Source organism: Carettochelys insculpta, chromosome 16 (genome assembly GCF_033958435.1).
Source record: "Carettochelys insculpta isolate YL-2023 chromosome 16, ASM3395843v1, whole genome shotgun sequence".
Taxonomy (NCBI): domain Eukaryota; kingdom Metazoa; phylum Chordata; order Testudines; family Carettochelyidae; genus Carettochelys; species Carettochelys insculpta.
In genome coordinates this window covers 32,079,752-32,092,333 of record NC_134152.1, presented here as the reverse complement: position 1 = coordinate 32,092,333, position 12,582 = coordinate 32,079,752, and the positions used below count along the sequence as shown (strand labels likewise).

Genomic DNA, 12,582 nt, shown 5'->3' with positions numbered 1-12,582 from the left:
GCCAAGAAAGACTGAAGAAGCCCTTTTCCCCAGCCCCACACATGGTCAGAAAGGATGGTGATGTTGAGAATGGAATTGCTGCCTTTCCTGACCCTCAAAAGCAGCAGAGATCACCGCCTATCCTAGAAACTAGTTTGGGAAACACACTATTTCTCACATCCACATATCTGCCATCTTTGTAGGAGGGAACTGTCAAGTTAAATATTTTGGAACAATTATCTGTCACTATCATCATCTTAGATCATTAAAGCTGGGAGCATTTTAAACATCCACTCCTCATCCCTGAATATTTATGCTATTTATAGGCAAACATCTCAGAGCTGGAAGGGACCTTGGGAGCTCACTGACTCCAGTCCCCTGCCCTCTTGGCTATTTGTTTAGGATTTTTTTTTTCTTAATTTTTTCTCCCCTCAACTGTGAAACTAGAAACTTGTCAATTTCACTCTATGCATTAGCCCATTTCATACAGTAGTGAAGAGACATTGGTTCCATACTGCCATCTCAGACTGTGCTATTACTTTCCCCTCTCCCCCTCAAAAACCAACCTTTGTTCATAAATCATGAAACCCTGTCTCTTCAAAAAGGCTCAGTAAAACTTTTTTAAACAAAATTTATCACCCACCCCACAGGAGAATGTCTCTTTAAATAAAAGAGAAAAGGGAAAGGGGGTTACTGCTGCCTCATCACTGCTCAAACGAAGCCCTTCTTGGGAAACAATTGTAAGGACATCAGAAGGGGTGTGTGGTGTAGGATGATCAGATAAAAGTTCTTTTGAGTGAGCTGCTGTCACAGTCTGTGTTAATGACAAAAAGTAGGCTCGTAACAGAGAGGAAGCCCTGCTAGTCTATATACTATCAAAAGAAAAAAAGCAGTCAAGTAGCACTTTAAAGGCTGATTTGACAGGATATTAGCCCATTAGCGCCTCAGATACAGTGATGCAAGGGACTTGTTTGTTTTAACTTTTTTTTTCCAGCTACTTCAGAAATCAAACAAAAAGCACACCCACACTTGTCACTTCCACTCTGCCAAGGGGTTCCCAGGCAGCTTATTAAAGCACGACTTTTTAAAATACATAAATAAAAGCTAGAGCACAGGACACATTCGTCTGCCCCCATGCCTTGGGCAGAGTAAAGTCATTACAAATAAAGTCAATAAGTTGACTAGACATTACATAAGGGAGTGTTCATCAGTGTCAACCCAGCAATAAAATACAATCTCCTAGTGCTGTCTGCTGGCCTCTCACGCCCAAGAAATAAAGGAACTGAGTGTAAATGAACTTTCCTCTGGGAGGAGATGCCCACCAACCAGAAATCAGTAGGTTTGAAATAAAAAAGGATAATACCTAGCAGCAACTTGAGATCTTTCTTCTCCCAATTATTGGTTATCTTTATGCCTGTTTCCCTAAATCAGGCTCTCTATGCCCTCTCCCTATGCCCCAGTTGGGGGACACATTTGCAGACCCCTGCCCCACCTGGTACTACTAGTTGTTCAGAAGTAACCTTAAGAAGCTATTGCATCCAGGATTTGTGCATCCATCTCTGCTTTCAGCTATATGGCATCACACTCGGGTTAGGACTCAGGCGTTTCAGCTCCAAAAACACCACATAAACTGCTAGTACCTGAACTATTAGATGGCAGCAGTTGCAGTAGACTTTTTATATTCTGCAAGCCAGTGGGTCTCAACCAAGATTTAGGTGTACCCCTGGGGGTTCGCAGGGGTCTTCCAGTGGGTACATCAAATCATCTAGATATTTGCCTAGTTTTACAACCAGCTACAAAAAAAAAGCATTCGTAAACTCAGTAGAAACTAAAATTCGATACAAACCACATGTTTAGGCTGTTATGCACACACCCTACACAGAAATGCAAGTACTAACATTCATACTCGATCATTTTATTTTTAAGTATACGATAAAGATGAGAAAGTAGTAAGTTTTTCAGTGCTGGTGGGCTGTGATACTTGAATTTTTATGTCCGATTTTGTAAGCAGGTATTTTTAAGGGAGGTGAATCTTGAGGGTACAAGACAAATCAGAGTCCTGAAAGGCGTACAGTCATCTGCAAAGGTTCAGACCCACTATTGAAAGCCCACCACTAGCAGGTGACATGACCACACGCACACTCAGGCCAATCTCTTAGTGGCTCAATTCACAAACCAAGAATTGCCATTTTTTCTCCAGCCAGTGTAGCAGGCTGGGGTTTCTAGGAGGTAAGCACAGCATACTTCCTGTCAGACACAGAAAGGACTATGGCCTCAGGTGGGGGCGGAAAAAAAGCCAAAATTTTGCTGTTTCTCAGTCCCATTCTCCACCCCAGATTGTAGCTAAACTACACACTGCTTGGGTGAATACAGGTTAGACACACATATGGTTCATTCAGTTGTAAATTTAAATGAAGTGGAACAAGAATGCAAAGCAGTGCTGCTTATGCAATAGCTGTTGCTGTGCTTTGCAGTGCAGATTCAGGCCTGCATTAATTGCGGGCCAGCCTGAAAACAGTCCTCTAGGGGATGTGAAAAAGCAAACCACAAGTGCTTGGTGACATCATGCTACAGCGAACATGCCTGCAGGAACCCAAGTGCAAGCGATTCAGACTGACAATCAGTCCTCTAGCCCAGTGCCCTTGTCTCTCGGCTTACCCTACAGTCCTCATCACACAAATGGGACTTTTTCCAGGCAAGTTATATCCATCTTCCCTCCCCACTGGGCCTCTAGCCCCAGAATAACCACTGTGTCCACATGTGTGCTGGATGCAAAGCCTTCTCCACTAAGCTGTTTTGTCACCCACTCAGTTCTGCAGCCAACTCCTGTCTCACCAAGATAAACACTGTGACCCTTCGAAACCTCCCTCTCAGCTCATCAGGTGATTGCATGACACACACAGCCCCAACAGTGTATAGAAATACACTATTTAATGGTGCCAGCTACCACAAGGCCTTTGAGGTAGGGTAAAGGAGGATGGGAGAGGTACTGAAGAACATCAGAGGGCAGCTTGCTGGAGGAAATCCAGCCTACTTCCCCAAGAGGAGGAAGGCTCTTTCCAGAGCCATTGGTCATCTGTGCTAATACGCACTTGAAATGGTTGGGATTCCACACTTAGCTGGTTAACATGGAGTAGATGTCCCAGCTATGCCTATTCCAGGAGCAGGCTACAGGAATGGCCTGTATATGAAGATGAAAGAGAATGCAAGTCTGGAGATAATGGAGACTCAGAAAGATGGATTGGGTACAAATTTGAGGTGGTCCCTCTGCACTGGCTTAATGCTCCCTACTTCAGGCAGCTGAGAGTTCACTCAGATACCCCTGGCTGGTTATGTGCAACAAGTATGGATGACGCACGCCATCTGATTATATAAAGGAATGTGGCTCTATCAAGATTCCCTCCCGATTTGTTTAACAGATTCAGAGGAGGCCAGATAGTCACCAGTTAAGTACCTGGTTTAAGAGAGGAGAGTTCGGGACTCTATAATCATCCTAGTAAAGCATTTCCTCTACAGTAAGCTATGAAGGGACATGTCAGTCCCAGCACCTGCTGCTTTATTAACACATCAACCAACACCACGTGGTAGAGTCAAATGAGTTAAGAAACAGAACAGCCATTGGTCCCTTACCTTCTCTCATTGCCAAAGAGCCGGGCCACCTCTTCCCTTCCAGGGCTGCGGGCCCGGGTCCTCTGCTCCAGACGTTTCCGCTCCACCTGGAAGGCCTCCCGGTTACTGATCCTAATGGCCTTGGGGACATCGGCCAGGGTGGCGTACTGCCGACTGGCTTTGAAGGAAAGGGAGCTCTCCGGTCTTTCGGCTCCCCTTCCCCTGTCTCTGCTGCTGGAGTCCTTGCACGTGGGGTAAGTGCTCTTTGAATCCAGGGAGTTCAGGGAAAAGCTGGAAACCATTCGGTTGTTTGAGCTGGTACCTGGGGAAGGAAAGGGGTGGCTGTGCTCCTGGGAGGGTGATCTAGGGTAACTGTACCTGTTGTTTGGAGTGCAGGGGCTGGGAGGGGATGGTGGAGGTGGCAACTGCTGCTCTTCCAACTTTGAGTCTTGCTTGGTCTTCTCCAAGGAAAAGTAACCGCTCTCAACACGTGCCTTCCGCCCACAGTCTATCCGGTCGCCATCCATGGCGCTTTCATCTAAGAGACAAGACAGAAAACAAGGAAGAAGGAATTTGGTGGAGCTTGGTTCCAAATTGGATTCTGCCTCTCATCCATTTGAATAAAAAGGGATTTCAAACACAAACCATCTTGTCTCCACAGATCAGGCAACACCACCTACTATAACCTGCATTTTGCTGCGGAGGGACCCAGTTCCAAACTTGATCTGAAAAAGACCCACCTTTGGAGGGAAACCGGGAGTTTGGTTTCAGGTCCATGGCACTTTTGGCTTCTATGCCTGGAACTGCCAAAAAGGTTATGAATAGGCTTTTTGCAATGAGGAGAATGACTTGGCCAGCAATGAGCTATGACCCACCAATCAACCATCAGCATTTCACGCTTGGATTACTGATCACTTGCTGTAAGTGACACATGTTAAGCGTCCATAGATGTAGGCAGGGATGGGCAGGTTTGACATATTTACAGATGGGAATAAGAAAAAGCCAACAAACGCCTCCATTACATAAAGGAATATATCTAGTAGCCAGCTTCTGATATCTGGTCTGGAGCAGCCATATTGCAGAAGAGCCAATAAAGTCTCACCTTATTGCTCTGTGTCCAAGCATGAAAACATCTCACTTTGTCTCCACAGAGTCTTTGGGGGACGGACAACAGGGAAGAGTGAGTGTTTTGTTTAAGACATATAAAGGAGGCTTCTCAACAAGTTGTACCTGTATATAGTAGGACATTCAGTGGTTCAGCCAGCAAGCAGCCCAATGCATTTCCTAATTGCAAGCAAAAATCAATATTGATGGTGAATCTGATTCAAGTAAAGTGAGAGGGTCAGGGAACAAGAGAGCAGATGGTGTGTTAACAGCTGGAGGAAGCTTGGCGTCATCAACAACTCCTCATTTCTCTCTCCCCTCACCAAAAAAAAGTGGGGAGCTATGAGAGACCTCATTAAAATTCAGGCATCAGGCCTCCAGCTGAGTAACGGTGAAAAGCAGCTGCATGCAGTCTCTTTCCAGAGTGAATTGGTGACCACCACCCTCTACATCAGCACAGAGAAGGGGATTAAGAAAAGAGGAATCCCTTCACATCAAAACCTCCCCACTGTTTTTCCTACAGAGGGCAGAAGGAACAATTCCCACTTTGCATTCACACCAGCACAAGGTTGTGCATCATCATTTGTTTTCAAGGGCCAAAATAACAAGCATTTAATCACTACTGCACTTCCTGAATTATTGGCCACTGGAAGATTCTCTATGCGTAAGTCTGGAATGTGGAAAAAATTGTTTTGTTCCAAGAAGACTTGACTAACAGTGGTTGGTTAGTTGGGTGGTCTATATCCAGCAGTGACTTTCCCATCCATTCTTAAGATTATCAAGTGGATGGTAAGTTTTTTATTTTGTTTTTGTTTTTTTTCCCCCAACCTAAAACAAGTGAATGAAAGGAAGAATCTGTGGACATTACACTCTCTCACCCCATCCCCCACCCATAGCCACATTTCAAGGTGTCAAGGGCAAAAGCCTATTGATTCAGTCAAACTAGGGCTCTGCTGACACCAGCTAATTCACAGAGACACAAAGGGAGCAGTCCTTTTCCATTAGCTAATCCCAAGAGAGCAAGGAGGAAAGCAATCGCGTTAGCTAGCCACTCAGACCATACAGATAAAGGAAACAGACTCAGCTTCACACACACACACACACACACACACACACACACACACACACACACACACACACACACACACACACACACACACACACACACACACACACACACACGATTTATACAAGGGGAACATGTAACACAAAATCAGGAAGAAAGCCCCGGCCCCTATTGTTTCATTTAGAACAATAAACAGCAGACTCCAGTGGCTTCCATGGACTAATCACAGGAGGCAAAACGTAAACAGCTGCTCTGATAAAGAGTTGAGAAGAGAAAACAGTGCCACAGTGCTTAGCAATAAAACAGAGCCAGTTGTAGGAAAGTGCCTCCATGAAAAGCTGTCCATGGGTTGTGGGCCCAGTCCAGAGGGGAGACCTTTTGGGGTGTGCGGATAGTAAGTTCACCCCACACTCAACCAACAGCGAGTGCTCCTGTCCACTGGCACTGACCTGAAAGGGCTGCTATGGGCAAAGAGGAGGAGGCAGCAGCAGAGACACCTGGCATCTGATTTTGCCTCCCTGCCTCCCCACACATTAGAACCCTGGCTGTGTTGCAAACTAAGATGAGAAGCAGTCAGAGGCCTGCCTTAGTGAAAAGTTTGGGAACCACTCGGCTCGTAGTTAGTACAAAGGGGGCTGATCAATATTCAAAAGCTCATTTATTCCAAAGGAAATTTCCTTCCTTCGCAATCACACCAGTTAGAGAAGGAACAGATCTGTGAGGTCAGCCCATCCCTCTCCTCACCTCTGCCTTCCAGTACTTCTTCCAGATTTTTCCCCCTTTTTAAGCTCATCTCGTTATTCACAATTACCTTCCCTGTCCCCATGTACCACCCTCAGAAATGCTGAACTCTTTAGATATTTGTAGGCTGGTACTGGGCTAACCTATTCCCCACTGTACTAAGAGTACAGTCGGATCTCAACATTCGCAAGGGTTCCGTGTTGAAATTCACGAAGATGGCAGCCGCTCCACCTGCAGCCTGGCTGCCGGTGCTCCCTGCTCAGGAGCCCAGGGTAAGGGGCAGCTGCTGGTGCTCCGTGCCCCAGAGCCCATGGGAAGTGGCTGCTTGTGGACTAATTGAATTTGCGAACCATAAATTCACTAGTGTTGAGACTGTACTGTATTAAAAGTATGGGGAAGAACGGCTGAGGAGGGAATCTAGTTTTCCTTTCCCCACTGATGTCAGTGTCTTCTTACTTTGAATTCACTCAGTTCAGGAAAATGAAACTTGCTCAAGTCCATGACTGTGCCTACCCAGCACTACCTCAGCGTAACAGTATCATCTTCATCAACAGGGCAGTGTCCTTCCGTTTCCCTATGGCAACTGTGGTCTCTTCAGGTACTAATAGATAGCTAGGTTTCCAAACCAGTAGGGGAACAAATACATTTGCAATTCATTAATTAGATAAATTAACAAAACCATTTGTATTCACATTTTTGAACAAAAGCAAGTTTAAACGAGGTCCATTTAAGACAGCCACTCTTTGACGAGGTCCATTTAAGACAGCCACTCCGCTCCAGTCAAGACAGCTACATAATAAAAATCAAACTGCTGGAGGAAAACCTAGTGCTATTAACAGGATGGGGTTAATCAGCCATTAATAATAGCATTTTACATTTTTAAAAGCATTTTCCATTAGCAGATACCATAGTCCTTTACAAACAGTAAATTTCACCTGATCTCTTTCAGGTAGGTACAGTTTTAGATCCACCTCTCAGAGGGATAAATTGCTACACAGGTGTGTTTGGGAGATCTGAACAACATATATTGGGGAAGTGGCAGAGCCAAAAAGTGGCATTGCTCACTGCTCTGATGGACTTCCTGAAGTTTGCAGGTACACAGCCATTCCTGAGCATCAGGTCATAGGAATCTCACCTCCCAGGCCGACAGCAGAGGATAAAAAGGAAGTGTTTCCCCCAGTTAGGTATTCAATGATGCCAGGGTAGAGGTGAACAGGAACCCGTGCCAGTGTCCCTCTGGTCCTTACCTTCTTTGCTTTCCAGCACAGATTCCTTCAGGGAGCTAGCAGGCATGGCCTGGCTCTGCATGGGGCTCTGGGATGGGCTGATGCTACTGCTCCCATCCAGCTGATCTTTGCCCCGCATTTCTTCTTGCCAGAGTGTGGACTTGGTAGTGGGGACCTTCTCTGCATTAGGAATGTTGCTACTGGTCACAGCCATCTTAGCAGGGCCAGGTTCCTGAATTGAACAGAAAAGACGCAGGGTAACACTGCATGTTCTCTATGTTCTAGCTCCTGTCATCCATCCCAACTTACCACAGGCAGGTAGACTCCTTTCTGGGAACACATGGACCAAGTTACCCCAAGCTCCTAGGCCACACGGCATTTCAATGCACTTACAAAGTTTGTGTGCGCAGGGGGGTGTATTTGCCCCCACTTTCCAAAATGACCTGACTTACACATTTCACATGCTGGCAGGTCTAACTATTACTTCCATGTGGGACAGGCTACTTCAAGGTTTCCTTAAGTGAGGCAGCTAGCACCGCTCATACAAAGAAAGGAAGCATCTTTAATACGCAACCCCCCAAGGGAGGAGCCAGAAAGTGTCCCAGATTGCTTAACAGAGCAAAGGTAAGCTCACAAATGAAGGAAGCCTATTGACCCTGAGAAGAGACAGATCTACCAGGTAGGGGCCTCTTTGCTGTGCTGTGCTTTGTTTTCCAATAGGAACTGCCCCTCCCAGCTCCGCAGCACAGGACACAGCAAAATACCAGCACTTCTAGCTGTTTGCTTGCATAAAGTTCATGCTCAGAAAACCCAGGATTAACTGAGACCTACAAATTGGGTAAGACACCCCCTGCTGGCCATTTCTAAAGCAGACGCACAGTAGGTTTGGTGCATTTGAGGCATGCTGACCACAGAGTAATGTGCACAGTACTTGCATTTGAAACAACCTATTTCAGCATGATCTCTTTCTAATCTATTGGGATCCGTTTCCTTGAGGGCTACTGAGATCTAGCCAACTCACTTCATTTTGACCCAGTCAAGAACAAAACTGCTTGTAAAAGGCCAGTGCTATCCATTGCCACAGGCCAAGATGAGTTAAGGCAGGAGCTGTCTAAGACATCACAGCAGTTGGTGGAGGATCTTACAACATTATTATAACACTTCTTTCCCCAAGGATCACAACTACGCATCCTAAAATCCAGAAATGCAGCCGCCTCCAGGGTGGAAGGCTGGGAGAAGAGATATTTTGGCCAACCAGGGCATTGAACATTAATCCTAAAAACATTGGGTGGATTTGTGCTCTGCGACATTTAACATACAGGCTACCTGCTTTGACTCCTCAACAAACGTTTACTGGGCAGCATCCTCACATCCAAGAAACGGACGCCTCCAACCTCTCCTCCTTCTCCCATCTTCCCAGGGCTGGAAAAATCAACTTCAGCCATAAAGCATTCCCACCACGATGGCAGGGAATAGCTGCCCCTGGATTGCACTTCAAGTGGAACGCCGCACTGGGCTCTGCATTCTTCAGCCTCAGCTGTGGCTTTCCCCTCAAAGCAACATTTCACGAACTGTCAGCACCTGAGAGAGCAGCAAACTTTGCCAGGGAGAGGAGGCTTTGAAGCCCAGCCAGACTCCGAATCTTGCAAACCACGGCCAAGAACGAGAGTTCCCATCTGATAAATGTGCCCACTTTTGGCAAAGCTGGCCTGGTCAGTCAACAGGGGATGTGGAAAATGGCCTTGAGCCAAAGAACCATGCATGCTGAACTCTTGCCCAGATGATCTTCTTGGAGACAGGACTCTTGAGCCTTCTAGAGCCCATCCAGTCACATTTCAACAAGGTTCCATTTGCAAGACGACAACAACTATTACCTGACAAATTCCCCAGCTAGAAACAATGAGCACAGCCTACCACCCAGGGCTCCTCCTAAAGGGCTCTGCTAGTGTAGACAAAGTAGGACTTTATGTAACTATAAAGCAGATTACATTGTGTGGTGAGGAGAGCATCTGATTTTGGGGACACATGCACACACACAACAGTCTATTTTACAGACAGATGAGGGGTTATTTTTCAGCTACCGCAAGTCCCGCTATCTAGCTTGGTATTCCAGATATTTCCTGCCCAGCCACCAGCCCCAAGTGACGCTCCACTCTGATTGATTAGCAGCTTCACAGCACTACTGCCTGGATGCCCAGAGAAAGGGCTACGGGCAGAAATGTCACATGACTTTTTCCTCTGATTTATACTCGTCTTTAAACGCCAGCTCCTCACATTCACGAGGCAGCATCCATCTCTGCCAACAAACTTCAGAATGCCCGGCTGGTGACATACGTGCTTAAAGTCAGTATCGGAAAAGGCCTCCACTGCCAGCCGAAGTCTATAGCTGAGCCTTTCTCACCTACATGCTGTGGCTGCAGTACAGCAGGTGTATGGCTTTGATAGGCTGTATTGACAAGCACAGCAGGGACCCAATTATCACTGAATGAGTGCTGCAGAGGTCTGAAATGATGTTTATTAACACATTAAGCTTAGCTTCTTGACCTTGTGGTTGCTCCTTCCTGGTCAACCTCATAACCTGGCCCAGCCAGTGTCAGCAGAGTTAACTGAGTTACATAAGGATAAATCACAATGAAGGGAATAAGAATTTTTGTTCTTCCAATGCATCCCCATTTTGGCTGAGCCCCTCGGTCGGGAAACCCTCCATGCTCCAATCTCTGAAATGGATTTTTTCCCTTTACAACGTAAGCAGAACCTTTTTCCTGTAACAGCATCATTCTGCACAAGACCTTGACATTTAGAGTGTTTCTATAGGAGTTGCCATTAGATGTGTACCCCTAGAATCTTCTTCCTCAGCTCCATCTCCTCTTATGGTCTTGTTTTTAAAACAGGGACAGCACATTGAGCAAGTGGACAATCTCGATGAAAGCTTAAAAAGAAAGAGGTAACAAAACCACTTTCTTCACCTAAGACAAGGCCCTTGCATCTTCCTAACCTCATGGAACTGAATTCAGAATGAGGAAAATCTGTCCACAGGCCTTTCAGTTTGGAAATGGAGGAGCTGTTATTCGAGAGGTGTATTGGAATGGCTCCAATCCTATGTTAGAGCCAAGAGATCTTCCATTTTGCTTTTGGCTTTCAGCCCATCCATATATCTCAGTCTTCTAGCCCCCACAAATCCTTACCCTAGCCTTCTGGCTCCAGCCAAGACACAAACAGCGAATTGGTTCAGCTATTAGATTTCATGCTCGTGCAATCAAAGTCTTTCCTCAGCCTTACACTTACACACAGAGCAGGCGTGGAACCAACAGTGCAACCTCTAAGGAACACAGCTGAGAGGTGATGCTCCATGAAGCAAATAAACCATATCTTCTACCTTCTGCATGTTGAATAACACCACACGAAATGAACCCTCCCCTTCCCTCTGTATGCATACATTCATACTTCCCTCTGTGTCCTGCCACTGACAGTCTGGCTCTTATCCCAGCTGTCCTTAACATACGCCCCATGGCCCCAGGCCCCTCTTCTCTGCTTTCATCTTCTAGCCTATAAACTGAATTTGCTCATATCAGAAAATACTTTTGCGCAATGGCTTCAAAAAAGACCAAAGGTTTTGAAGAAAAAAAAATTCTCTATTGTTCAACAGCTGGACACATTGTTCGTCTGGTCTGGTTTGCAGCCAGAACCATGAATAAATTGAAAAGGTAATGCCTTAATGTCTGAGATGGCTAAATGGTCACTGACTTTAAAAATGGAACAGAGATTTAGCACCATTTAAATTATAATCTAGAAAAAAAACAGTTATTTTAAATGCCACATGAAGTATGTTTGGCCCTAGTAGATCAGTGAGAGCTGTAATTTTACTCGTTATCCTTGCAACAGGAAGCCTGGTCCACTGACTTAGTTTGTGATGAAGGAAGGACAGTTTAGCAGGTGATGTACGAGAAAGGATGGAGACTTGCACAACTGGTCTACAGTTCAGTCCCATTACTTAAGAAAAATTTTTTTTTTAGAAATTATATCTGGTCACAGCAAACCAAATAATCGCTAAGAAATATTATTTTCAAATTCTGACAGCTCCTCCCTACCCCTCAGTCCTACTGCTCAACACAGGGTTAACCTTAAATTACTGTATTAGGCACAACAGGCCTGTAAACACCTCCCCCCCACCAACACACACACACACACACACACACACACACACACACACACACACACAACTACCCACAACACAGTGTTTGCTGCTGAGAGTTATTCCACCGAAGTTAACCAGACTTTATATATAGAAAAGAATTTGTTCTCCTGCTCTTATTATAAATACACATAAACATGTACATTTTCAAAAAGAAATGACAATTGCCTCCAATTCATAGCCACCTTCCCCGAGATATTTCAGCAGATGATTTTCAGAAAGTGACTCTTTCTGAAATGACTCTTTAAATACTCCTCTGAACTGCCCCCACCCCCACTCATGCATCTGACAAAGCCGGTCTTTGTCCACAAAAGCTTATGCTCCAAAATATCTGTTAGTATATAACGTGCCACAGGACTTCTTGTTGTTCTCGAAGATACTGACTAACATGGCTACCTCTCTGATACTTTCAGAAAGCAAATACTCAACCATCTTCTGACGGTCCTTTACAATATCTTCAACCATGCACCCAAAGTTACTAACTGCCTCTGAAACTTCAGGCCATCTATACATACGAATAAGTATCTACGCACATATATCCAGATAGGGTGTGCGGGGGAAATGGGGGAATGAGCAAAGCAGCACTGCCTAGTAAGTAGGCAGGATAGTTTCTTTCCCTTTCTTTGACTGTTCAAATTTTGTCTTGCACTGTCACCCTTCTGCTA

General features: G+C 45.4%; 1 protein-coding gene across 9 annotated transcripts in view; it reads right to left on the bottom strand.

The window, feature by feature from the left end:
* The window catches only part of MPRIP (myosin phosphatase Rho interacting protein), a 183,742-nt gene that overhangs the window by 63,178 nt on the left and 107,982 nt on the right, over positions 1-12,582 (bottom strand). For 4 of the 9 annotated variants that reach the window (XM_075010778.1, XM_075010776.1, XM_075010779.1 and 1 more), the window contains exons 6-7: positions 7,747-7,957; positions 3,967-4,126 (exon numbers count right to left, since the gene is read on the bottom strand). In XM_075010778.1, the coding sequence (XP_074866879.1) occupies positions 3,967-4,126; positions 7,747-7,957 (371 nt within the window). Of the gene's footprint in view, positions 1-3,609; positions 4,127-7,746; positions 7,958-12,582 lie in introns of all 9 variants that reach the window. The other 5 variants (XM_075010780.1, XM_075010773.1, XM_075010771.1 and 2 more) reach the window with 2 other exon arrangements.